Source organism: Phoca vitulina, unplaced genomic scaffold, assembly GCF_004348235.1.
Source record: "Phoca vitulina isolate PV1807 unplaced genomic scaffold, GSC_HSeal_1.0 scaffold47, whole genome shotgun sequence".
Taxonomy (NCBI): domain Eukaryota; kingdom Metazoa; phylum Chordata; class Mammalia; order Carnivora; family Phocidae; genus Phoca; species Phoca vitulina.
In genome coordinates, this window is record NW_022589750.1 from 4543197 (window position 1) to 4571126 (window position 27930).

General features: G+C 41.9%; 1 protein-coding gene across 3 annotated transcripts; it reads right to left on the minus strand.

Moving 5' to 3' along the window:
* Window positions 1-147: 147 nt before the first annotated feature.
* Window positions 148-27930, minus strand: MYH8 (myosin heavy chain 8). Of its 3 annotated transcripts, none has more exons than XM_032431991.1 (38): window positions 27721-27930; window positions 26915-27058; window positions 26673-26829; window positions 24444-24471; window positions 24233-24347; window positions 24056-24148; window positions 23860-23923; window positions 22871-22969; window positions 22667-22770; window positions 22371-22509; window positions 21062-21180; window positions 20822-20971; window positions 19357-19527; window positions 17568-17872; window positions 17385-17460; window positions 15698-15785; window positions 15500-15617; window positions 15021-15144; window positions 14788-14924; window positions 12839-13094; window positions 10181-10423; window positions 9911-10087; window positions 9685-9830; window positions 9513-9603; window positions 9035-9424; window positions 8502-8628; window positions 8019-8137; window positions 7698-7894; window positions 6430-6613; window positions 6184-6349; window positions 5962-6086; window positions 4805-5113; window positions 3900-4103; window positions 2803-2928; window positions 2542-2712; window positions 2253-2357; window positions 1583-1678; window positions 148-537 (listed from the first exon to the last, which is right to left on the minus strand). In XM_032431991.1, exons 1-38 carry the CDS (start codon window positions 27928-27930, stop codon window positions 388-390), a joined length of 5823 nt encoding a protein of 1940 aa, XP_032287882.1. In that variant the 3' UTR covers window positions 148-387. The 3 variants fall into 3 exon arrangements, with proteins under 3 accessions (XP_032287882.1, XP_032287880.1, XP_032287881.1); XM_032431989.1 differs by having other exon boundaries at window positions 17385-17452; window positions 17563-17872; XM_032431990.1 differs by having other exon boundaries at window positions 17385-17452; window positions 17554-17872.

The following is a 27930-nucleotide window of genomic DNA, read 5'->3' on the forward strand; positions in this document are numbered from 1 at the left end:
TGTCTGGAGAAGTAGCCTTAGGGAGTGTTTTCCTTAGTATTTGTAACGACCTGGAGAGATTTAATAAAATCAAGTCCAGCGAAAGATACGTGTGTGTGTGTGTGTGTGTGTGTGTGTGTGTGTGTGGTAGGGGTGGGAAAGGTGATGCTGCGTGGTAATGGAAGTACAAAATATCGAATGCTTTGCAAAGCCATATATAGTATTAAAAAATAGGTGAGAACTGTATTTAAGAGTAAATAAGTTTGCAAATGAAAAAATGAGTTTGGTTTAATTTATAAGTTTACTAGAGTTTACTCAACATTAAGAGAAAAATAAACATCATAAGTGGCCCAGAATAGCACATTTTGTGCATTTCTTCAGCCCCTTGGCAGCATCAGGCAGACGTGTTCACTCTGCACTGACTTTCGTGTGAACCTCCCGGCTCTTCGCCCGTAGCTTGTTGACCTGGGACTCGGCAATGTCAGCCCGTTCCTCAGCCTCCTCTAGCTCGTGCTGGAGCTTGCGGAATTTAGCAAGATTAGTGTTGGATTGTTCCTCCTAAGAGGAAAGATAAAATTGTGAGAATTAGACTTTGTGGTTCTCACTGCGCTTGTCACCAAACAGGATTATTTCCTCAACTCAGATATGTCCTTCTTATGGTGTTTGCCATGTCTGACTTTAAATCTGGACAGAACTTGTGACTTCAGTTGTGTATTTTTTTTCACTCTAATGAATGAAAAAAGAAACACTTTTAGAGTGGAAGGACAACCTTAGCGTGTCAAACCCATGTGTACATGAAATCTATTTGTGATGCATGGACTGGGTAGAAAGAAGGAAGAGAGCCATGTACCCTGACAGAGTTTAGTAAGTAAATACAAGGTCAAATTTCAACTTTGAGACAACCTCACTTAACAAGTTTTGTCATATGTTTTGACTCTGGTATACAGAGAAAGGGAAAAAGTGGGTCTGAGAAGAAGCATGCATCTGTTGGTTTTACTTATTACCATTTGAGCCTTTCCCTTCCTTCTTCCCTCTCCTAACTTACTGTCTACTTCCGACCTACCACATTGTGTCTGGAAGAATGGGGAACAATCAGGAAAAGTGAGGCTGGAGAATCTTCTAGCATGTCCTTATTTGCCACAGTACATGTGGAGAGATGAGCCCCTGATGATACTGGTAGTATATGAAGGAGTCAGCTGGGGTAAAAGATTTATGTTTGGCTCTTGAGAACACTTGATTTTGTGCATTTCTAGAGGGAGAGGAGTATTTATCATGGACCACAGTTGTGATAGTATAGTCTTCGCAGCTATCAAGGTAGGTTACTGTTTTTTTCTCCTCAACCCTTACAAAATGCTTAATAATAAAAATATCTCCTCTTAAAGTCTTATTCTGTAATCAGGGTTTGGAGGTAAATTCATGTTTATAATCTCTCTCTTAAAATATGAGTGGTATATTAATTGAATTTAAATTAAAAAACAAAACAATTAAAAAATATGAGTGGTATATTCTTACTGTGCTTTTTTTCTCGTTGACACATTCTCTTAATATACTTTCTACCCCAAAAGAAGTTTTCTTCCTCCCTCAAGGGGTTAAAGATACTCACAGCCTCCTCAGCTTGTCTCTTGTATGATTTCACCTTCGCCTGTAACTTATCTACCAAGTCCTGCAGCCTGAGAACATTCTTGCGGTCTTCCTCCGTCTGGGGGTTTGAAAAAATAGTCTGCATTCAGTACAATGAAATGAGCCTCCTACAAGTGGTAAAATAAACCACTTTGATATGATGGCAGGTGGGCCTGGGGTAAACTTGGTCAACTCTGAGCCTTCCTCCATAGTATTAACAGTAGCCGTTCTTGCTGAATGTTCACTCTGTGCAGGTGCTGTGTTAGGGAATTCTACACATCTTCTCTGATTCTCGCCTCCCTACTCCGGAGAGTACATGCTGTTACTCTGTTTTATAGGGAATGAAACTAAGGTTTAGAGTGTTAAGTAACCTACCCACATTCAAAAATTAAGAGGGGCCAAATTAAGACTAATACCCAGTTTATCTGGCTTTAAAACCTGTATCCTTTTCTCTGGTATGCTATTTTCTAAAGACTTCCATGCCTTTCCTAGCTTAGGAAAGGGTCTGAGATAAGCAATTTTATCATTTGCCCCTTATATTTATATATCGAGTTCAGGTGGATCTGTTTGTGAGCACCACATAAACAGTTACCAGATTGTCAGTTTCCCTTTGGGCAGGAAGTCTGGATTTTCTAGAAAGTTATTCCCTTTACCTGGTAGGTGAGTTCCTTTACTCTTCTCTCATGTTTCCGCAAACCTTTAACAGCCTCAGCATTACGTTTCTGCTCACTTTCAACCTCTCCTTCAAGCTCACGTACCTGCAACCAAGAAAGATATGTACACAGCCAGTCTTGGGGGATATTAATTAGCTCAGGACCTGCTGAAGATATTGGGCGGATGTCCTCAGCCTCAGGACAAAGATGGGCATCAATATGTAGAGAGAGAAAGATAGAGGGAGTGCCCTTTTCCCCTTCCCAGATTCAGAGAGATTGAGAGACCCACCCTGGCCTCCAGTTTCTGGATCTGCTTCTTCCCACCCTTCAGGGCCAGCTGCTCAGCCTCATCCAGACGGTGCTGCAGGTCCTTCACCGTCTGCTCCATGTTCTTCTTCATGCGCTCCAGGTGGGCGCTGGTGTCCTGCTCCTTCTTCAGCTCCTCAGCCATCATGGCTGCCTATTTAGAAAATACACCAAGATAATAAGGAAACCTAGTAATGGCAGGCAACACACGTGTATCAGAAAAACCAGTGCTTAGCTTGCTCACATCAGTGATGGCCTTCTTGGCCTTCTCTTCTGCATTGCGTGATTCTTGAATGACTTCTTCCACTTCACTCTGGAGTTGTGAAACATCATTTTCCAATTTCTTCTTGGTGTTGATCAGGCTGGTGTTCTGTTAAAAGTAGTCAATGGAAATTTATAAGACTTGTTATTTGCCAACGTAGGATTTTACAGATGCCTTACTTGTTGGCTTATGCAGGGGACCTGACGGCAACAGTTTACTCAAGTTTAAATATTTGTCCAGTGCAAAATATTAATCATTTGAAAGGTTGGAACAGCCCCCCCAACTGTCTCAGTGTCTAATTTATGCATAAGGACTTTTGAGATTTGAGAATGCCTATATTAATTAATTGCTCTTTCAATTATATTTCAATTAGACATTACTAGTATTCTATCCTTAAAAGGTTGGAAATAATAGAAAATAATTGATTCTTTTTGTGAGTGCCTGGCATTGGGACTTTTTCAGTTAGAAAGGATCTGTTCTCTGTTAACTTTCATGGTTTGCTCCCTGGGGGAATACTGAATTAGTTTTAGGAAAACATTTTATTAAAATTTTAACCCAGTGCTTCTCAAAGGGAATCAACACTGCCTCAACGGGTATTTGGAAACCTTTGGAGGTAGGTATTTTTGCTTGTTAAAATGACTACCTGGTGTTACTGCATTTAATGTCCAGGCAAATCAGCAGTGTCCTGCAAGACTCACGGACAGTAAACACAATGCTAAATGTGTGGACTCCTGATGAGAAATACTACGTGGCACATTTTTGGATTCTGGAGTTAACAAATCATCTTTATTCAAGTTTATTCTGTATCATGGTTTTCAAAACCTAAAGAGCCAAACTTTATCTTTAAATAAAACTCTCTCCTTTTTTGGGTAGAAAATCTTTAAAAAGACGTATAGGAACACACACCAAAAAATTGCCTACAATCCCATCTTTCCAAGATAACTGCAGTTAATATTTTAGAGCATATCCCCCATCCTTTTTTTAATATACACATATTTATAAAAATGGAGTATTTCCATACTATAATTCTCATCCATCACTTAACAGTACACCAGCATTTGTCTGATGGGGGGTCTTACCTGGGTGTGCAGGAGCTGGACCCTCTCACTGGCGTCCAGGAGCTCCTGTTCTGCGATTTTCCTGCTCCTCTCCGTCTGCTCCAGAGTGACCCGCAGCTCCTCGATCTCGGCCTGCAGCAGGTTGGCTCTGCGCTCCACCATGGCCAGCTGCTCCTTCAGGTCCTCCTGGCCCCGGAGAGTGTCATCCAGATGTAGCTGGGTGTCCTGTTAAGTAAAAAAAACAAAACAAAAACAAAACAAAAAACAAAACAACACAAAACCTTAGACACTCTGAAGAGGATGTGAACATCCCAGGAGGTGAACTGGAAGAATGTACTGGTGCCAGGAGCAGGAAGTGACAGGCCTGTCATTTGAATGAGTGTGCAAATGGTGATGTCACCAGCTTAGGTGAGCGAGAGTGATCAGGAGACAGAGTCTCATTCTATTTATGCCATTAACTGGTTATTTTTTCATGTGCAAGTAACTAATGTCACTTATAGAGCATTTTCCATATGCTCTCCCTAGTACCTGACATCTGTTATCTCATTTGATTCTCACAGGAACCCTGTGAAGTGGATAGTTTCATTCTTATTTTGTAGAAGCAGCAGCAGAGGTTCTGAGAGGTTAAATCATTTGCCTAAAATCAGGCAGCCAGTAAGTAACACAACTAAGGCTCAGCCTCAGGCTTATTGGTACCAAAGTTTTGTACTTTCTCTCATATCAAAGCTTATCTCTGGGTTTCTGTTTGTTCTTTTATATAGCATTTCTGTAAAAATATATTCTATGCATATTTAATTTAGCTGTCTCCATACTGTGAGCTGTATAATTTGTTAAATGAAAAAACTGGATTGTTTAACACGAAGATGTTTTGCTGAATGGAGGACAGGTCACTTCCCTGACTTAGCTGTTTATGTGGACCCATTTACCTTCAAGATGCCTTGGGTGTTCCTGTAGTTCCTCAAACTCTCTGCAGCCAAGCGGTTGGCATGGTTCAGCTGGATTTCCATCTCATCGAGGTCTCCCTCCATCTTCTTCTTGACTCTGAGAGCATCATTCCTGCTCCTGATCTCAGCATCCAGGGTGCTCTGCATCGACTCCACCACTCTGATGTGGTTTCTCTTCAGCTGGTTGATTTCCTCATCCTTTTCAGCAATTTTCCTGTCAACTTCAGACTTGACTTGGTTCAACTCCAGCTGGATGCGCAGGATCTTTCCCTCTTCATGTTCAAGAGATGCCTTAACAAAACAGTGATCAATTAATAATGGAAAATAACTTGAATATTTGGAGTGTATTCCCTTGTGAGCCAAATTCTTACTAACATCAGTTTGTCTGATTTTACAAAGTAAAACAACAGTTCCAGGAGCCTGTTAGGTAAATCATTTTTTTTCTTGTTTATTCAGTCATAGATTATATAGGGCAGCTCTGTAATAAAGGTGCTTTATAAAGTATGAAGTGCTATGTAAGTATTATTCATGTGAGTACTAACAAAACTTATAGTTAAACTCATGTAGTAAGCATGAACTCTCAGTCTGTTTTATACATTAAAATGTTTATGTGTTTGTAGAAATTCTCAATTTAAAAACATTTTTCTGATTACAAAATATACAGTGTAGAACATGGGGCAATATATAAAAACAAAGAGAAACCTATTGTGCACCCCATCCAAAGATGACCATTTAAATGTGGTACATTTTTTCTAGACTTTTTCCTACTTATATATATATTTTTGCATCATGAAATTGTAGTATATATATTTATGTGTGTTTGCTTTAAAATTATTGTCTACCATAAATATTTCCCCATATTATATTTAATGGCCATATACAATTGCAGCATATGAATTTCCCATAGTTAGCTTCATCTTGTTCTTGGATTGGACATCTTTGTGCTTAAAGATTTACCTCCATTTGAGATAATTTTCTTACAGAATTGATGGGTCATAGTATTACATTTTTAAGGCTTGTCCTTCATAAAGGCTGTACAAGTTCATATTCTCACAAGCTCTGTAATAATGGATCCATCACCTACTTTGAGTGTTTTCACCCATGTCTTTGATTTTCCCGAACAACATAATAATATGTACCTCTGCTTCCTCTAAGGCAGCCTGAATGTCACATTTCTCTTGTTCCACTTGCTTCTTTATTTTCTCCAATTCATGGATTTGCTTCCCTCCCTCAGCAATCTGCTCAGTGAGGTCAGAAATCTCCTCTGTGGGTGAACAGATAAGGGAGGGGTGGTCAGACTCATGCAACATGGAAGGGTCTTGCCAGGGCTGTTGGAGGTACGGAAGTTCAAGAGCACTCACGCTGCAAGTTCTTGTTCTCCCGCTTTAGGGTTTCCACTTGATCCAGGGATTCCTCATAGGCATTCTTGACCTTGAACAGCTCAGTGCTGAGCGCACGGGCCTCCTTCTGGGAGGCCTCAAGTTCAGCCTGAGTTTCCTCATACTTCTGTTTCCACTCTGCCAGGACCTGAAAAGCAGCAAATTGTCAGCCGCTGCAAGGAGAAAGGGAGACCCAGTAAACGATGAAGTTTAAGCAGGCCGGGCCACCTTGTCGAAGTTCCTCTGCTTCTTGTCCAGGGCGGCGCAGGCCGCGTTGGTTCTCTCCACGTCCAGCATGAGGTCCTCCACCTCATTCTGGAGCCGCTGCTTTGTCTTCTCAAGGGAAGCGCATTTTGCGTTCACGGCTTCTACGTGCTCCTCGGCTTCTTGCAGATGCTGGGCCAGCTTCTTCCTGAAACGTTAGCCAGGCAGTTAAGGAGAGTGCTCTGGAACAGGGGCAAGCAATAACGTCCTTTGATGGTTCTGCTTCTATAATGGCAGATAAGATATGGTTATCCAAACTGTGGCAGCCAGAGCTGCTTTCTCCATCGGTCCTGCATGAAAAGGTCCAAAGTGGTGAGCACCTGGATTCAGTTCTTAGAGGCTGCTGTTAGTGCTCCATTGTATGTGTCTTACTATATAAATAATTCGGGGTTTTCAGGACTTTTGATTGAGTTGCAGAAAATGATTATCCAGGACAATTTTATTGATTGATTTATATATCTCATCTCATTCCAAAAAGGATTTGAGGCTAACTAGATATTTTATTGGGCAAAAATGTACTGAGCATATTCATTTGCTTTCTCAGACTTTCTCTTTCATTTTATGTACTTTTTCCCTAAAGAAAAGTAGTTTCTTTTCATATATATTTGGAGTTCTCACCAGAGAAAGAAATTGATGGATAAATCAGGACAGTTTAAGCAAGGCGGGTTTTCTTTTTTCCTTCTGAATCACCTACATTCTTCATTCCCCATTGTGTGCCAACTCTACATCTTTATGGTACAGAAAAGCCTTTCGCCCTGAAGCCCAAGAAGATCTACTTGAAGGTCCTCTTTGGTCTATACACAGGCTAAGGCTTTATTTTATTTAGACCAGCCCTGGACATTATGTACAGTTTGGTGGCCTCCAGCATGAGTTTGAAGAGCTGTATCTTCCTACTGCAGTACTTAAGAAGGTGGGCTCTGGAATCAGAATATCTGATTCTATCCTAGCTGTACTATCTATTAATCATGTGCCCTTGGGTTTGTTGGTTAACCTCTCACAGCCTGTTTCCTCATCTGTAACACAGGGATAAAACATGAAGTTGCTATGAAAACTAAATGAGCTAATGTGTATTTATAGTACTTGACGTGTAGCGCGTGCTCAGTAAATTTAGTGTCTGCTATTACTATTATGTTACCATCATCAACATCATCATCATAGTGTTTCTGGGAGTTGCTGAGTTGTGCACCTAGGAAACCATGTCCTCTTCCTCCCCCAGTGTTCACAGCCCGTACTTGGCCTCCTCCAGCTCCTCTGTGCGCTGGATGGCGTCCGTCTCGTATTTGGTCCTCCACTGGGCCACCTCGCTGTTGGCCTTGGACAGCGCCCTCTGCAGCTCGGCCTTGGATTCCTGCTCCTCCTCATACTGTTCCCGCAGCAGGTCACAGTCGTGGCGGGAGGACTGCAGGGCATGGGCCAGGGCGTTTTTGGCCTGCAGAAGGACTAGTTCAGTGACTTAAATTCATTTATTCAGTGACACATAATTTACATACCCAGAGTAGAACGTAACTGGACATGCTTGGATTTACTCAGCCAAGATCTTTGGTAAAACTCACTTTAGTTTCTTCCTCCAGCTGATGTTTCAGCTCCTCGATCTGCTGTGTAGATGCTTGTTTGCTTCTTGAAAGCTGAGAGACTAAAGCATCTTTCTCGTCTAATTGTCGGGAATATTCACCTAGGAATAATAGAAGAAAATGAATTGGTTAATGGCATAGAAATAAGCTTAAGCTTTCATATATATATATATATATATATGTATAACTATATACTTACATATATATATTAAATATATTTTATTTGCTTCTAAATATGAGTATAGAACTGGTTAGAACTGGAGGCAAAAAGCAGAAATGCCACAGAAGTGTAACAAGTAAACTATTCTTCCAGTTCTTGCTTTGCATTCTTTCTGACCTGCTCAGCAGAGTCTACCAGTTTGTTTATTCCCCTCTAAGATGGGAGGGAATAGTGCTATTTCTCCAGAACCTCTGGAATCACTTTTATCTAGTTTGTAGTTTCAGGGCCCAGAGAAAGGTCCTCACCTGCTTCTGTCTGCAGACGTGCTCTCTGAGCCGTCAGGTCATTGATCAGCCGCTGCTGCTCCTCTTCTTTGGTCTTAAGTTCACTCACCTGATCTTCCAGAGTGCGACACATCTTTTCAAGGTTCCCCTACAGGATATGTGGCAGTGAAAGATGAGACACTGAACGCAGTAAAAAAAAAGTTAAAACTTGAGTCTTCAAGTATTTTTAGAGTGAATAAATTCAAGTGTGAGTAGAAAGTTATGGCACCAACTTGATGGGACAGGGTAAGATTCAAGCATGGTGAGTGAGGGATGTCCCTGACGTGGCCATTGTTGGAGCCCGTTCATTTTTTCCAATGATACTGACACTTAAAGTAGATTTTGAAACAGTCTTAATAGGTCATAAGCAAGCACTAACAAAAATGAAGTAGAATGGAATATATTGTAATAAGAAATATTAGTGCTATAAACTGCCAGAAACAGTGTTTAGTGACAGAACAATGAGTGTTCTATCAGGTTATTAATGAACATCATTTAGAGTTGGTATTGGGTACCTTTGCTTTGGAAATGGCCTCTGCATTACTGGCGAGGTCATCGATCTCCATCTTCAGTTCGCTCTTCTCCTTCTCCAGCTTCTGCTTGACCTTCTGCAGGTTGTCTATCTGCTCCCCGAGCTCGGCCACGCTGTCCGCGTGCTTCTTCCGGAGTGCGGCCGCCGTGGCTTCTTGCTGTAGGGTGGCCTCCTCCAGGTCCCGGCGAAGTTTCTGGAACTCAGCCTCGCACTTCTTGTTCATCTCAATCTGGGCAGAAGTGGCCCCGCCAGCTTCTTCCAGGCGCTCGCTGATCTCCTCCAGTTCCCGGGAGAGATCAGAGCGCTGCTTCTCTGCTTTGGCCTGGGAGGCCCGCTCTGCCTCAATTTCCTCCTCCAGCTCCTCGATGTGGGCCTGGGAGTGACACATCAACATTAACATAAACTCATCTCAATCTCAGGGTTTTCGGGGTACAGAAAAAAATGAAGGTGAGATGGTTCACCTGCAGCTCTTTGATCTTCTTCTGTAGTTGAATTTCTCCTGCCTGCTCATCTTCAATTTTGCTTAGCAGATGGCTGATTTCAAATTCTTTCCTGTAGACAGAAGAATAAGACATATTAGTACTCATGAATTGAAAGATGATATCACATGGAATTTTTTTCTGGAGTTCCTACTTTTTGAGTTTCTCATCAAGTTGCTGCTTGTCATTTTCTACATCCATTGTGGATTCTTGGGCCAATTTTAGGTCACCCTCCAGTTTCCTCTTTGCTCTTTCTAGATCCATGCGAAGTTTCTTTTCTTGCTCTAGAGACCCTTCAAGCTAACGAGAAAGGAAAATATGTTAAACATTGAAAGTGTGTTTAAAAAAATCCTTCAAATGGATATCAAAAACACACTTACATCATCCACTTGCTGCTCTAGCTTGGTTTTAGCTTTGGTCAGGGTGTTGACTTTGTCTTCTTCTGTCTGCAGATCATCCAGGGTCTGTTGGTGGGCCTCTTGGAGGGCCTTCTTCTCCTTGGTCAACTTTGCGATGGTTTCGTCCAGGCCTGCCATCTCTTCTGTGAGGTTTTTCACCTTGAAAAATTAAAAAGAGAAATGATAGCTGTGCTAAAGCATCTTAGTAGGGTGGCAGAACCTCTATATGGTGGAACAGAATATGATTCCTACCTTGTTCTCCGTGGCATGCTTCTCCTTTTCAACCTTGGCCAGGGTCAGCTCAAGGTCGTCAATGTCTTTCTTGAGCTCTGAACACTCGTCCTCCAGTTTCCTCTTCTTGGCCGTCAGCTCGGCGTTGATCTCCTCCTCATCCTCTGCTCTCTCAGTCACCTCCTTGATCTTGGCCTCCAGCTGGATTTTGTTTTTAATCAGTTGCTCACACCTTTCCTCTGCATCAGCCAAGGCGTCAGCTTCCTGTGGAGAGATTCATTAAGGTCTTTAGAGAGTTTGTTACGATTTTGAACTTGTTCTTTGCACAAAATAGTAGTGTTTGCTGACTTCTGGTGACTTTTTCAGTGTGAATATAAATTAAACTTAATTGAACATTATTATGTGGCCTGGAGAAATGGATCTAATTAAAAGCAAGACTATAGACTTAGAAGCAAATTAATCTGAAAAATGATTGGATTGAATCAGTCGACTATAAAGTAGTGTCTAGAAGAGTGATAGGCCACAGGAAGCCTGAGGTCTTGTCTCAGTATTGTCTCCATATGGATGAATGTAGGCACATTTACTTTATTCCTTTATCCTCAGTTTTCTCATATGTAGTTGAGGGGGTGGGAATAAATGATCACTAGGAACATTTCAGCTGTGATATTCAAAGATTTTTTTTTTAAAGATCTTATTTGTCAGAGAGAGAGCACAAGCAGGGGGAGTGGCAGGCAGAGGGAGAAGCAGGCTCCCCACTGAGCAGGGAGCCTGACACGGGACTCGATCCCAGGACCCTGGGATCATGACCTGAGCCGAAGGCAGACACTTAACTGACTGAGCCACCCAGGCGTCCCCAAAGATTCTGACTTAGATTGGTTAGATTTGGTTTTGATCATTCCCTGTTCACTTCAAGCAACTAGTTGTTAGACTGAATTTAAAAAGGAAAGGAAAAGGAACTTAAGTAATTTTATGCCTGTGAATACATTTCCATGCACCATTTGTTATACACTTACAACCTTCCTGATAGTCCATAGCAGTGCTGTAAATGTCCACAGTTTTCATTTGTATTTTAAGGATCACCTATTAGTCTCAACATGAATTTTAGAACACACAAGAATGTGTAATTTTGAGGCATTACATAGCTCCATACAGTTTCTATGAGTGACTGAAGAACTCAAATAAAAATCAGCTCAGCCTTATTAGATTACTCTGGCCTGGGGAATTTCTTTAACTTTTCAGTCAGTGTTTGTTTTGTTCATAGCTTATGTTTTTTAAATGCTTAAATGGATGATAATGGGGACTTCTCAGGGTTCCTGTGCTTTTATTTTTAATAGTGATGTATTCAGTCAGTGTTTACTCACTGACTGATGATAAGAACTGTGAGGGACGCTAGGCTGAAGTGGTTGTTGGTCGTGTGTTTTACCTTCACATAAGTGAAGGTATCAGAAGGGAAAGTTGAAAATAGCTTAAAGATTTTAGGAAGACTATCCCTTTCACAGGTTTCTTCATGACACTGGTGGGCTTTTGGACCATGGAAATGGGAGGTTATGCTTGGCCAGAGCACTGGTCCAGACTATCCCCCACCCTGATTACAACTTCTTCCCGAGCTAGAAAACAGAAGCCTTAAGAACTCGGGATGTCTGTCAAAGGAAGAATCACAGAGGGAACTTGGCTCTACCTTACACTCTGGTTGCTCAGCTCACATAACTGCAAACAGATTTATTGAGCTAAATCTCAGGGGTAAGGATGGAGAGAAATAAGAATAAGGGGCACCTGCACCTCAGTGTTTATAGCAGCAATGTCCACAATAGCCAAACTGTGGAAAGAGCCTAGATGTCCTCAACAGATGGATAAAGAAGATGTGGTACATATATACAATGGAATATTATTCAGCCATCAGAAAGGATGAATACCCAACTTTTACATCAACATGGATGGGACTGGAGGAGATTATGCTGAGTGAAATAAGTGAAACAGAGAAAGACAGTTATCATATGGTTTCACTCATATGTGGAATATAAAAAACAGCGCAGAGGATGATAGGGGAAGGGAGGGGAAACTGACTGGGAAGAAATCAGAGAGGGAGACAAACCATGAGAGACTCTTAACTATAGGAAACAAACTGAGGGTTGCTGGAGGGGAGAGGAGTGGAGGGATGGGGTAACTGGGTGATGGGCATTAAAGAGGGCACCTGATGTGATGAGCACTGGGTGTTATATGCAACTGATGAATCACTGAATTCTACCTCTGAAACTAATGAAATACTATATGTTGGCTAATTGAATTAAAAAAGAATAATGGTCTTTCTTTAATTTCAATACAGTCTCAGACTTGCGTTCAGAGAATAGGATGATCCTTGTAAGGCTGGGATGAAGCATGCAAGGCAAATGGGTAAGATATCTGGCTGCGATCTGGGGCATCGCCTTTAAACTGCTTCCTTCATGGCTGCTAGATTTGTGATATTATTGAATATGTTCTTCAGTCCTCCCTTTTCCATTTGTAATTCAGAAGTCACTGTGTGTATCTTCCTCATAGGACTACGGAAAGATACGTGAAATACTAAAAAAAAGTAATTTGAGATTTTTCTTTTTCAAGACAAAGCTCTTTGTAAATCCGAAGTATGTATGCCTTCTAGAAACGCTTCAGTAACATGTTGCATTCAGAATACAGAATACTCACAGATTGAACCTGGAGCTGCAGGTCATTTTTCTCTTTTAAGAGAGTGACCATTTTTTCCTCCAGTTCCTTCCTTTTTGCCTCTGACTTGGCGAGCTCATCTTTGGTTTTCTGAAACTCTTCCTTCATGGTGGCCATTTCCTTCTCAGTCTCCGCGCTCTTGAGGAGAGGCTTGATCTTGAAGAAGAGTTTCATCCAGGGCCAGTGCTTGACGTTCATGAACGCACGTACATTGTACTGGATGCAGAAAAGGGCTTCTCTGAAATGACGTAAAAATATCAGTGTAGATCGATTCAATAGGGGCAGTGTTATTGTTGGCGTTTTTTTTACACACAAGTTCCCCTTGTGATGCTCCCCCAGGTGTAAATGATATATCAGATTTTGTATATGTTAACTGCAGGCTTTATAGAGACACAGACACACTCATAGTAGTGCTCAGTGTAACCACTTTGCTAATGTGTACTGCTCATATTGAGTAATTTTGTGTTCTCAAGACCCTTACCACACTAGCAAAGGAACAGACTTAGAGTGGGAATACTTTGCACGTATGAGAAACACAAACCAATTTAAGATCATTTGAGATATTACAATATTGGTGATTTGGGAGTGGACGTGGCATTTGTGAGTTGGTTGTGCCATGGGCTGTTGGCCTACAGAGTGAGCTGTGAGATGACATTGGGTGCTTTCTGATTTGCCCCACTGGAGGAATTTAGGATTTAGCACATCTTTCTTGGAGCCTTTCGTCTTATTTTGATTAACACTGAATTACCCACTCGTAAACTTTTGTTAGCTTTTTCACATAACGTACTGGCTTTCCTCAGATTATTTCAAATGCCTCATTCTTATTTACTTAATTAGACTGTTAATATCTACAGGTGATTTAGCGTGCATTGAGCACCCAAATTTGTTTTATCTAAGTACAATTTTTAAATAGTAATAAAAGATGCTCCTTCTGCAAAGTGTAGCACTAGACTAGCAAGGTTTGCTGTATGCCTCTTCAAGCTTATTAAAATGTAAATTCTCTTGGGGGCGCCTGGGTGGCTCAGTTGGTTAAGCGACTGCCTTCGGCTCAGGTCATGATCCTGGAGTCCCGGGATCGAGTCCCACATCGGGCTCCCTGCTCAGCAGGGAGTCTGCTTCTCCCTCTGACCCTCCCCCCTCTCATGCTCTCTGTATCTCATTCTCTCTCTCAAATAAATAAATAAAATCTTTAAAAAAAAACAAAACATTTAAAAAAAAAAAAAAAAAAATAAAATGTAAATTCTCTTTCTGTATAGGTCCAAATTACAAGAACCATGACTCTGAGAAGGCAAATACCATGACACAAACCATAATGTAGACACATGGGAAGGATTTGGGAACACTTATAATACAAATCCAAATAAGCACAGAGGGGCAAAATGAATGCAAAATGTGTGTGTGTGTGTCGGGGGGGCAGGGAGTGCATCAGTGCTGGGTAGATACAGCTGGATGAGGCTCATTGGAGAAAGGAAAAGTGCAAGTTCTGAATTGGTAAATAGGTAAATTAGGATGAGGGGGAAGGGCTGGGGCAAACATGAAAACAGGAGATAAGCAAATTGTTCAGGCCGGCTGGAAAAGGCTGTGTGGTTGGGCATGACAGATGTACTGGGGAATACAGAGAGCCTTGACAGCTACTCAAGGCAACACGGATTTGTCATGGGAGGCCAGGGGAGCCACAGACGAGCTACAGCATGGTGAAAACTGTGCTTATTGCAGATTATTCTGGCAGCTCTATGTGAGGGGGATGGACAGGGAGAAATTGGAGGGAGTGCAAGTATGAGGGGTTAAGCAAGGGCAGATATGTTGTAGGAGTGAGTTCTGAACTGCACGAGAAGCATGTATTAGCCACAAAATGAGTGTTAATAAATGAGAAAGGCTGAGTGATAGTCCCAAAGGGACCTTACAATTCGGATAATCTGCACTGTTGTTACCTCCTTTGCAACATCTTCTGATATTCAGCCCTCATTAGGAATCCCCTGCAGACGGCTTGAGTTCTTGTTATAATCTGGGCCAACTTTTCATCTCTCATTTCTTCCAGAAGACCCAGAAGGCCAGCTTTGAAGAAAACCTGGGAAAAAGGAGAATCCCGAGTCTTCCCCGTGGTACAGGAGACACAGAAATGGCAGAACGGTGTGGATCAGGTAGGAATAAATGACAGCTATACCTTGGTATGTCCAAATTTATACTGGGTGTGATCAATATCAATAGAGGCAAGAAGTTTCTCAGAAGCCTTCTTGCTGTCGATGAACTGTCCTTCTGGAATAGCACTTGCATTTAAAACTTTGTATCTGTTCAGTCAAACAAAGAAAAGAATGATTAGGGCCGTATGATTATATGGGGAAACCAAATGACCCCAAAAATCTGAGAGAAAAAGTAAAAGTAGAAAATCCAGCTGTCCTTTAAGTTCAGATAGTAAAACAGTATGATTTTTCTGTAGTCTAATGCGTGTGTCCTTCCTATTTGTAAGAAATACCACCTCTTCGAACTATTATCCTGTCCTACTACCACAAGACTGTATTATTTGACTTCTTAATTTTACAGTATTTACTAAACAGGGCACATGAAGTGTGATGAACAGAGGACAACAATTAAGATGATAAAATGTTCACAGCATTCAGTGAAATACAACAAAGAGAGACTGGCCTTTGTTTAAAATCCCCATAAAGGATCCTGCTTGGGAACCCCTTCCTGCAGATGCGGATCCCTTCCAGCACACCGTTACACCGCAGCTGGTGCAGGACAAGTTCATGCTCCATGGCCCCTGAGAGGAGGAATGCATGCCTTATTTCATGGTCTAAAGCAAACACCCTGGAGCTTGTTTGGGCATCAGAAGGGTCTTACCTGGAGTCTTGGTTTCATTGGGGATGATGCACCGTACAAAGTGGGGGTGAGTGCTCCTCAGGTTGGTCATCAGTTTATTTAGATTTTCCTAGAAAACCAGACAGAAGGGACTTGATGAGAAAGTTTTATCTCAGATTGCTTTTTTGTAATTATTTGGAGTGAACCTAGGCACTCCTTTAACTGTTAGGTATAAGCCTCCGAGGCTTCAATTGCTCTGTATTTTTAAGGTCTCCAGAGTTCTAGCCTGCCAAATAACCACAAGGCCAAAGTGCTGGGAAGAATTGCAGCTCTCCAAGGTATTCATTTATAACAACTAGGATCTATTCTATAAACAAACTGCAAATCTCGTAGCCTTAATGCACAGGAATTGTTCTCAACTGGGAATTAGAAGACAAAAGACTGTGGTCTCATCCTGCCACTAATGAGCTGCTTGACTCTGTAAAATCCCATTCGTCTCTCTGGGCCTTAATCTGAAAAGAGTTGAGATGACCTCTAAAGCCTCTTCCATCTGTCTCAGTGCTAGTAATTTTCACAGTTGTAGTTTACACTGGGAACCTAGGTTAGCCCTTGTCCCACCTTTGCTGTTCCTTCCTCGAGGTTATTATTATCCCTGGGACCTGTGACTTCTTGTTTGTACTGTTTTCCTTTTTTTTTTGAAGAGTCTAAAATCATGCTACTACATAATCTTCTGTGGGTGGATCTTGGGTGCCTGGGAATGATCCACAGCCTGAAGCATCTGGGGGGCGTTATTCCAGAAATAGAGTAGTTGCTTATGACCGATGATGTTGTTTTACTCAATTGTAGAAAACTCACATGTAAATATTTCTCAATATTTCTTAGGTATAGTCTTTGGGAAGGCAGAGTTGCTTTTTTTTTCTTTCTTTCATATCTCAGTTAACTATTAGGAAACAAAATAAGTACTGTGGGCTTCTAATCTTGAAGACATGTACAAGGATAAGTTGATGAAGCAAGAGCCTACTTGGTGAGATAATGCAAATTGGTAGTGAGAAAGAAAAACAGGCCAGTTTTCCTGTTTCAGTCACAGGTTATATCCTTTAAAAGGAATGAGACTTAGCCATACAGATTCTGACAAAGCAGCCGTGAGTCTAGACATTTCACACACTTCCCTTTGGAAGAGTCAGTTGTTAAGCTACCTAACAAAATCACATGATTTGTAGTAAAATTATTTGTTATTTTAATCTTAAGAGATATTTTCTAGCTTAATCATCCATGTAAATCACTAGGCTTGATTTTAGATGATTTTCAGCCATTACAAAAAATTAAATCCTCCTCAGAGGACAGAGATGTGTATTGAGGGAAGGATGTGCTAAAGAGTATGTCTTTAAAGAAGAACTCAGGAGGATTCTCAAAGGGCAACATTAGTAGAATAAAGATAACAGCTTTCCTTAGGGACAGCTTTGAAGTTCGGCTATGCTTCTTTAAAAATCAGCCTGATTACATAGTAAGAAAGCTTCTAATGATATTTTGGCATTCCTGAACACATCAGATGATCATAATGAAGAATAATGGGTAGAGCATCTCACCCTGTAAGAGAAGTGTTGCTTGGTTCTACCATGATAAGAGTGAATATTTGAACATTCTGTTCTCTCCTAATTTATTCTAAACCCTGTAATTATGATAATTCATAGAAACCGAATAGAGTTTTTGGGTGAAATTTGTACTTTACCCTGAAAAGGGCTGACACAGTCTGGAACGAAGAGCCCTTCTTCTTAGCACCTTTCTTTGCGCCACTATCTGAGGTAGAAAGAAAAACCCATCAATTAGAGCAGAATCCTAGAGGCTGGAATGTTATCTGAACATTTTGTGGGAATGGGCTTGATTTAGATTAAGGGCACAGAAAGTACCTGCTTCAGCACTAGCGTAGGTGGAAAAGAGACTGGCCAGAGTCTTCATCGCAGACTTCTGGTACAGCCCAACCACAGTGTCATTCAGGGGGTCCTTGTTCTTGTCCAGCCAGCCACCAATGTTGTAGTCCACGGTGCCGGCGTAGTGGATCAGAGAGAAATGGGCCTCGGCCCTGCCTTTTACAACCTTGGGCTTCTGGAAGTTGGCCGACTTGCCCAGGTGTTGGTCATACAGCTTGTTCTTGAAGGAGGTGTCTGTGGCCTTGGGGAACATGCACTCCTCTTCCAGGATAGAGAAGATGCCCAGTGGCTGAATTCAGAAAGGTGGACATTAGCGTCAACCTATCTTTCCCAAAAGATGCAAACATGGTGGCTGTATCTGTATCTGATTGAATGATCAGAACTGCCAAGTAAATATGTATATAAAGTAAACCAGGGTCATAGCTCACAAAGAAATCCTTTTCTTATCACTGGAGTGACTTTCCCACCATTCCTTGTCATATCCAGTCCATAGCAACACTTTCAGTTAAAAGAATAGCGGAATACAAACTTCAGGTGTCATTCAGCACAACATGTGTGGGCAGTTTGTTAAAGTGTTCTGTATTATCACACTTTTTGCCCATTTATTAAATTAATCTACTGTTACTATTTTATTTTGTTATGAAAAGGATTTACTGACTTAAGAGTGATGTTTACTTTATATGCAGTAGTTTAGTAGTATACATAATCCAAAGCTTATTTAAACATTTTCTGTATTTAATCTCCTTAAAGTTGGATTATGGAAAAGCATAAGCAACTAGACTTCTTGACTTCCATACAGATTATCTTTCATAGAGGTCCTAGCTGGGTTACATGTGTACTAATTTTTATCTAGAAAAAAGATTTATTTATGTGGCAGACGTCTTGGATCGTAATGGAGATAGATTCAGAACTAGTGAGGTAGTTCTGCTGGTGGAGCAGATCGTCTCAATTGAGTTTTCAGTGCTGCTTTAAAATCAGATTTGAGTTGCTGTTAGAACAAAACTGGCTAGAACAGAATGAAACTAAACACTCTGATCCTCCTTATGTAGAAGTTGAAAAGGGGAAGTTAGTTTTATTCTTTTTTTTTTTTTAAAGATTTTATTTATTTACTTATGAGAGAGAGAGAGAGAGAGAGAGGCAGAGGGAGAAGCAGACTTCCCGCGGAGCAGGGAGCCCGATGCGGGACTCGATCCCAGGACTCTGGGATCATGACCTGAGCCGAAGGCAGACGCTTAACCATCTGAGCCACCCAGGCGCCCAGGAAGTTAGTTTTAAACAGTAATTCTATTTGTTCTGATACCCATCTATCTAAGGTCACAGTGATACTTTCTAGAATTGCTTCAGACACTTGGGAAAGTTATCCTTGCAGCCTGCCTTTCTTTAGAAGTCAAACAGACTGGGGCGCCTGGGTGGCTCAGTTGTTAAGCATCTGCCTTCGGCTCAGGTCATGATCCCGGGGTCCTGGGATCGAGCCCCGCATCGGGCTCCTTGCTCTGCAGGAAGCCTGCTTCTCCCTCTCCCACTCCCCCTGCTTGTATTCCTTTTCTCGCTGTGTCTCTCGCTGTCAAATAAATAAAATAAAATCTTTAAAAAAAAAAAAAAAAAAGAAGAAGTCAAACAGACTGGGGTGCCAGGGCGGCTCTGTTGGTTAAGTGTCTGATTCTTGATTTCAGCTCAGGTTTTGGTCTCAGGATTGTAAGTTCAAGCCCCGAGTTGGGCTGCATGCTGGGCATGGAGCCTACTTAACAAAACAAGTAAGAAAGTCAAACAGACCTTCTCGATGAGCTCGATGCAGGCAGCCAGGTCCATCCCAAAGTCGATGAAGGTCCACTCGATGCCCTCCTTCTTGTACTCCTCCTGCTCCAGCACGAACATGTGGTGGTTGAAGAACTGTTGCAGCTTCTCGTTGGTGAAGTTGATGCACAGCTGCTCCAGGCTGTTGAACTGCATAAAACAAAATTTTCAACATTAAATGGACTTTTTAGCAGTAAAATTCATTACTGAAAAATTCTTTTATTGAAAAAATATGAAATACAGTAATGAAATAAAATTTAAACTAATTGTTGTTCTTTCAGAAGTCCCAAGGGAAAAAACGATCATTTTTTTTGACATGAGCCTTTATTATGAATTCTGGGCATTATTTAAAGGCACAGGTATCAATTATACGCAAGACTTCTGGTAGGATCTACCCCTTCCCAGCTCTAAGATTGCATAGCAAAAGCGTACATTAAAAGTACAACCATGGTCCCCTTGAGTTATGGTTTGGATTTAAGGGTGAAAGTAATTGATTGGAAAGTTTCACTTCTTTTACCACCCCACTCTCCAATTCAGGATAAAGTTCATATTTTCACTCTTGGCTGTCACATAAGAAAAGCTTCTCCTGAGACCTTTTAGTTGATGTACAAAGTGGAATAATAGGCAAGTTTGTCTCGTCTTCATATCAAACATCTGGCAAATTCCCTTTGCCAGGTCTGTGATAGGGACCTGATGTGGTGTAGTAATTGATGATCTGAAAGAGTCTTTGTAATAATTTACACCCGCATTTTACACATGATGCAGCTGATACCCCAGAGGTGAAATAGTACGTGTCAGATGAACTTGGAACAGGAGAGACCATGACCTGTGTGCTTTCTCCTCCATGGGAGATGCCCTGTCTACACGTCTGGGTTCTTGTCCTGGCTTTGCCTTAAATGGCTGTGGGATCTTTAGCAAGGGTTTCCGTTTTCCTGCATCTCTGTTTCTCCACATGTAATTAATAGTAATATTCGTTACCCTTTCATGGGTTGTTTTGAAGATTAAATGAGGTAACATTTTGAAGTGCTTAGTGGAGTGCCAGAAATACTCTCACTCCTCCACAAATGCCAGTTATGGTTATCATTACATTTCTGGTATTGGCTAGATATGGGGGAGGTAGTTCCTGTTCTGGGTGCAGTGTTGGAGGAAGCAATGTGGACACTGTAAATGTACAGGAATGCCTCGTATGTCAGAGCCCACGTTGTTTTTCTCTCACTTTTTTTTTTTTTTAATATTTTATTTATTTGACAGAGAGAGACACAGCGAGAGAGGGAACACAAGCAGGGGGAGTGGGAGAGGGAGAAGCAGGCTTCCTGCCGAGCAGGGAGCCTGATGTGGGGCTCGATTCCAGGACCCTGGGATCATGAGCTGAGCCGAAGGCAGACGCTTAATGACTGAGCCACCCAGGCGCCCGTCACTTTTTGTTAATGTGAAGACAACTCACGTCAAAGATCTCAAAGCCGGCGATGTCCAAGACCCCGATGAAGTACTGTCTGGGCTGCTTGGTGTCTAGCTGCTGGTTGATGCGGGTGACCATCCACAGGAACATCTTTTCGTAGACGGCCTTGGCCAGAGCGCCCACCGCGTTGTACACCTTCATGGACAGAGTAGTGATTGTTGATGCTGCTGAAGACATGCTGTGAAGGCCTGGGACGGGTGTCATTCAATGAGGTCATGCACTCACCTGCTGCACAGTCTGGCCTTTGGTGACGTACTCATTGCCGACCTTGACCCTGGGGTAGCAGAGGGCTTTGAGCAGGTCAGCAGAGTTCAGACTCTGGAGATAGGCTGCCTTGTCAGCAACTGCAGAGTCACAATTCAAGAAATGTTGTTTAATGGTGGATATCCCCTTTTACCTAATTTTTGTATTTTTCTCCAATCCATTCTCTTTATTATTTAAATAAAAAGCTTTAAGTAATTCTATAGAAGGTCAGATGAGGTTCCCCGTACATTAGAGCTCATACTTGCTAATAAATAGTCAGTTACACTGGTCTTTGGGGATTATTGCAAGTAGCTTTTGAGAAATTCATCAAGAGTTAACGTGTCCAGTGTTTATGGCAACACTTCATGTAAGCAAAGGCCATGGTGCCTGCTCTTAAGGCAGACACATTAGGTGTGGTTGGAGGGAAAAGGTAAATACATCATAATACTTGCTGTTAGGGAGAGATAGAAGTCCCAATATTTGGATCCTTATTTCAGTTTTACTCCTCCCAAGTTAAACCCACTTGTTCAGTTTCATTATCTGAAAATGTAGGTATTAAATTTCACTATGTGCCCCCTACGGAGTCTCTTTCTGAAATTGTGCCAAGGACTGTAACGTAAATGCCACAGGTCAGGTACCACAGTAACTGCTGAAAAGTTTAGAGGAGGGAGAGAATGTGTCAAGCCGGGGGGTGGGGGTCAGAAAGGCTTCAAAGAGCAGACAACTTTAGCTTCCTCGGTAGGTCCTTTATGTTCCGCACATGGAATACAGGACTTTCTTTCTCAGTTCTTTTTTTATCTGACTGCCTAGAGTGCCTGCGGGTTTATATATAGACAGAGCACACATGTGCACAGATGTCTAGGGACACCCTTCGCCCCCAGCTTTGTGCTGGGCAGCTCCTGTCTCGCCAGCCACTAGTTCACCTAGCTAGTGCTGAAGGAGGCTCACGTGCCAGGTTGGCTCGCGTACACAGGCCCCGTTGCCACGGCAGAGCAGGAGCACTGTGCCATCTCTTTTTCTCTCTCACGATCTGGCCCCGGTTGTGCTTTTTAGATATGTTTTTATAAGCGCCTATTAGGGTTCGTTTTAACTTATTTGGGCTGCTTAGAAATGATGGAGATATGGACACACAAGGGAGGAAGGGGGGTGAGGAAAGTGTGCGGTGTGTGTAGATAATGTATATGCTCTTCAGAAGTTCAGCTGTGATGGAGATGTGAGTTTAGAATAGGCTTTTTTTTTTTTTTTCTGCCATATTCTTTAATTCAGACCCAGAAGGAGGTTCATCTGGTACCTTCGGTGCCATCTGGCTCGGCCTGCTCCTCCCGCTGCTTCTGCTTGAACTTCATGTTCCCATAATGCATCACAGCCCCTGTGAGCTTGTAGATGGAGACTTTCTCTTCAGGAGTGAAGCCCAGGATGTCAATGGCACTCTTCCAGGAGAAATGACAGAACAAAGATTAGGGCAGAAGAGACTAACTTATTTTGGAGAATTTATACTGTGTCCTAGGGTAACCACACCTACAGTGGGCTGTTCCTGCACATAATGGAATTTTTTTTACAGTGTGTGTGTGTGTGTGTGTGACTTACATCTGTGGCCATCAGCTCTTCTTGGTCATCAATGCTGGGGACCGTGATTTCCCCTTGACTGACGAAGGCATAGTCATATGGGTTGGTGGTGATCAGGAGCATTTCTGGGTACATATAATTCAGGGTATACATTTACATTAGAAATTGTTAATAAAAATATTAATGTTCATCTATAAATTTAATGTTCATCTATAAATTCCTTACCAATCAGATCTGGCTTCTTATTGGAAGTGATCTGGTAAAAAATATGGTAGCTTCTTTCTGCCTTCAGCTGGAAAGTAACTCTGGACTTTTCTAGAAGATCTGGAAATAGAAATAGATACTAAATTAGAAAAAAAATCAATGCTGCTGAAATACACACACACACACACACACACACACACACACACACTTTAGATGGGGGAGAGGGAGGGAGGGAAAGGAGTGAGGTGGGGCGAGGGGCAGAGGGAGAGGGAGAAAGAGAATCTTAAGCAGGCTCCGCACTCAGTGCAGAGCCTGTCATGGTGCTCGACCTCATGACTCTGAGATCACGAGCCAAAATCAAGAGTTGGATGTTCAGCCAACTGAGCCACCCTGGCACCCCAATGCTGCTGAAATATTAAATGAACCTCGGTGTCTTTGCTGAGACTGGGAACATTACATTAGACTCCATTGAGATTTCTGATCCTCTTGGTGCTGGATATAAGAATTCCAAATACATATGGTAACTGCCTAAGTTTCTCACTATCTAAGAGTAGAGACTGAAACCTATCTGCTCTAGTAAAAATAAGCTTTTAATATGGGGGACCTGTGACCTCTGTGTTATTATTGATCTGTAATATCTCTTCCTTCCTCACGTCACCTGAGACTTTGTGGTGAGCGGTTACTTAGAAACACCTACCAAAGCTCAGATGAAGAGCAAGTCACAGAGAAATATTGTAAACCTGTAGGTAACTCATAGGAACCCGAAGTAGCCCAAGTGTTTGTCCTGGAAAAAATACCAAAGTTGCTTCTGTGGCAGGAATTTCAGAATGTGCTCCAGAACCGCCAGTCTCCATTGAGGTTGATGGAGCACACAGTGGATTTATGGATAAGTCTGGCATTAGCTCATGGGCAACACTGGCAGCAGGCTCAGCACACGCCAAGTGTTCCTGAATATCCTGCACATGAAATCACTCGTCTGTCTTTTGATTTTTGGTGGTCCTGTTACTCACATGTTTCAATATCTGCAGAAGCTAGCTTCCCTGTGGTACCAAAGTGGATTCGAATGAATTTACCCTTGAAAAGAGAAAGATTATTTAGTATTGAAAAGTTGAAGCACACAGAAGGATGCAATCGAAATGATAATTCAGACGTGCTTTCTCTAGCATGGAAGGACCGAGAAGACCCCTCTGTGACCAGGAGACTTACAAAGCGAGAGGAGTTGTCATTCCTCACGGTCTTGGCGTTGCCAAAGGCCTCCAGTAGGGGGTTGGCGCTGATGATTTGATCTTCAAGGGTCCCCTGCAAAGGCAAGAGCGGTCCTCACCTCTGGGGCTACAGAATTCCTCAGAGCCCCAAGAGTCTTGAGTCTGACCCCAGACCTACCCGCATTTTGCCAGAGGTAGCTTCCTCCTTCTTCTTGTCCCCAGTGACTGCAATTGTTGCAAAGTACTGGATGACACGCTTGGTGTTCACGGTCTTCCCTGCACCAGATTCTCCGCTGTCAAACAGAGACCAGAGAAAAGATCAGAACTACTACAGCTCATGTTGTCTATGTCTAAGACAATCAAAACCAGAGAAGGGAAGAATCACGTACGTGATCAAGATGGACTGGTTCTCACGATCTGTGAAAGAGAAGTCAAGACCAGCAGTTAAAAAAGAAAAAGAACATTTGATATAAAGATTATTGAGTCAGTTTAGATCAAACACAGCTTGTTCTTTTAACATTTGCAAGATGTCACTTATGATTTTGGTTTTGTGATTAGTCCCCCAAGAGTACTTGGCTCTTGGAGTAAAATTTGTGACAATGAGAGGCAAGCTATCATCTGTTTCCTTTTGTATCTTATTAATTTTAAAAACTTTGTGATGATAAATTTCAAACAGATACCAAGTAGAGACAATAACATAGAGAGCCCCCATGTCTCCATCATACAGCTTCAACAATTATCATCACTTGGCCAATTTTATATCCTCTATACTCCTGTCCCATTCTTCCTGGATTATTTTAAAGAAAATCCCAGGCATCCTATAATGTCATCTATCAATACTTCAGTAAGAATTAATAGAATTTTGAAGTCATGAGGGATCTTAGAAAAATTCCCGAGGCCAACTCTTTTATTTAACAGATAAAGAAGCCGAGACCCAGAGAGGAATCAGTGACTTTTCGAATAATAATTACAGAGCTTGTTAATAAGGTCAAAGGTATTCAGGTCTTCTGACTGCCACTTTATGTATTTTTCTGCTACCTGGCCTCCTCCCAGCTCTTGATATGACTAATTTGACTGCTGGTAACACTAAATAGGGAAGGGATCTGGAATTGTAAATATGTTCATTTAGTCTTATATTCCTTTTAATTTTATGTACATTTCTAAATAATAAAAACAGACATTGTCACTAGTTATATGACTGATATGTTGGATTTATACCAATTTTCTGATATGTTAAATCTCCAGTTCTATTTGAGTGGATTCTCAAATCTAAAAATCTATCAGAGAAATAGATACAAATCTGGATGTTATTTCGATGTGCATATAGACTTTAGGGAACTTCAGAGTTCTCTTCAGAGCAGTAGATACAGATTTTAGAACATAGTCAAATTGATTTTCCAATAGCAGAAAAATTATGAAAGATCATATCACATCTCATGGGAGCACTGATAAGAAAAGTTCTAGTCTCTTTTGGCGATGCTAAAATAACATGAACCAGGTCAAATGCCACAGTTTAGCACGGTTTTATATGCAAATCACGTTTGGGAGCCATAAGTGATCTTGAATTTGGAGCAGCCCCAAAGCTTGGGGAGTGGAGACCTTGGCATAGGGGTGGTGGTGTACAAAGCAGAGTAAGTGCAGCTGCTGAGTATTAAACCCTCCGAAACGAGCCAGCCTTTGGATCATTTCTGGAAGGTAGCTAGCTTCTGCTGACGACCAAAGAACAGTTTACTGGCATGAAATCCTTGTGGAATTGCTGGCCAATTTGTAATGGAAGATTCCTATTTTATTCCTTTCTCTTCTCTCCTCCTTTAACAGACAACTTAAAAACAAGTTCAGCAACACAAACAAAAACCAAAAACGAACAAAACCCTCTCAGTTTCCAAAACCCTATGGAACAACAGGAAACTCTGGAATTCAGAATATTTCCAAAGGCAGTACATTTGGTGTGTGAAAATAAAAGGTTTAAATGCTGTACTTGGGCCTGTAATGCATATCAGAGCTGTTTGTTTATGCTTTGATAAGACAGGAATAACAGACTTTGATAGGATTTCAAAAATAATTTCAGAGGAAGAGGTATTTTTATTTTCTTCCATTCTAATAGGAAAATGCTTCAGAATCTTCGGGAGGAAAGTGGTAGCTCTTTCTTTACCCGTGTTCTACCCCAAATGCTGGCACTATTAGCTGTGTCGTTTAACGATAAAGATAAGAATTACAAAGCTTTCCAGCTGTAGCTGGTAACTATTTTCCTTGATTGCTGTGGATGTGCTTATTTTAAAATAATTGATTTGAACTTTTCTTCTGTTGAATCAGAAATGAAAACCTATGGGAAATCGGCAGACGCGTTTACAGAGGTCTGCTAATTGTTTCCGCCTGGCTTCCGCTTACTAGCTGGGTTAGCTTGGGCAGGTCAGTGAGCTCAACCAGCTTCCCTTTCCTCTCTCTAAAATGGGGATGGCTGCTGGGAAGCATATATGACACTGGAGCTCTGGAAGTTCCTTGAATACAGTGAAGCCCCATGTGGCTGCAATGTATTATTATAATCAGGGCCCAGACAGAGCCTGCTTGTTAAAGGTTCTGTTTCTACATTTTTGCACATAAATAGTTGTGTCACTCACCTGTCAGCATGAACTGATAGGCGTTGTCAGAGATGGAGAAGATGTGGGGCGGGGCCTCCTGGCGCTTCTTGCCTCGGTAGGCGGCCACCACCTCGGGGTTGTACACCGGCAGCCACTTGTAGGGGTTCACGGTGACGCAGAAGAGGCCCGAGTAGGTCTGAGAAAACCAGAAAATGTGACATGTGGATCTTGTCTTTACTCAGAGAGATGGATGGAATAGGGAGATGCTGAAGGGCGCTCACGTAGATCATCCAGGCTGCGTAACGCTCTTTGAGGTTGTACAGCACTCCAGGCTCGTGCAGATGGGTCATCATGGCCATGTCCTCGATCTTGTCAAATTTGGGAGGGTTCATGGGGAAGACTTGGTCCTCCCTGACAGTTAGAGTCTGGCAAGTAAAGCGAGAGACCACATTGTATTAATGGTGGGATGTAGGGTTGGTTTGTCTGTTTTGCTTATAAAACTATAATTACTGACACTTTTCATTTATTCAGTATTCTTTAAATCAAGGCATGAAATTATATTTGTTTCAGAGTCTGATGCTAAGAAAATCCATCTCCTATGATGAACTAGGATACTCCCTTTTTTTAAAGATTTTTTTTCTTCCCATATTCCCCTGTTCCCAGTTTTTATCAGTTTTATCTTTTTAACTCTTATTTTAATAGGTTAAATTTTTTATTTTTCACGGCCATTCATTACAAGAAGCTTCTGGGGGGAAGTAATGGGGATACTAATACATTATTTGGCTAAGTAAATAATAGTTTCTTGACAGGAGAAGCTGGCTTCTATTTCCCCCAAGTTTGGGGGTTTATAATGCGAAGTAGGGAGTTGAGGGATATGGTGGTGGCTGACTCTAGTGTGTTGAAGTCCTGTGGGTAGCCGGGAAGGGGGCACCCGAGGTGACTGCTGGGAACCTCCTTTGCCGTCCAAATCTGGCATCTATAACGGACCAGGAGGGTGTCTGTGGTGGCAGGAGGCTTAGAGCTTCACCTTGAATGAGGAAACTGAAGAAGACAACTGGGAGCGTTTTCTCCCCGTGTGTTTACTTACTGCTCCACCTTCTGTCTTCACAGTTACTTTCCCTCCTTCCTTGCTCTGTATGGTGCTCTTCACGTAGGAGGCCTTGGGCTCCGCGACAAAGACCGATGTTTTAGCATCGAAGGGCTTGTTTTGGGCCTCGATCCGCTCCTTTTCCGATTTTCGGAGGAAGGGAGCGGCTTTGCCAAAAACTGCCATCTCAGCGTCCGAACTCGCACTCAT

What these genes read in the sequence shown, in the direction of transcription:
- MYH8 (XM_032431990.1), bottom strand. Translation starts at nt 27,930, where the DNA reads ATGAGTGCGAGTTCGGACGCTGAGATGGCAGTTTTTGGCAAAGCCGCT. An exon ending in ACACCCAAGGCATCTTGAAG is followed by an intron (nt 4,104 to 4,804) that starts GTAAATGGGTCC and finishes TTTACTTAACAG; the next exon opens with GACACCCAGCTACATCTGGA. An exon ending in TCCAGAAACTGGAGGCCAGG is followed by an intron (nt 2,358 to 2,541) that starts GTGGGTCTCTCA and finishes TCTTGGTTGCAG; the next exon opens with GTACGTGAGCTTGAAGGAGA.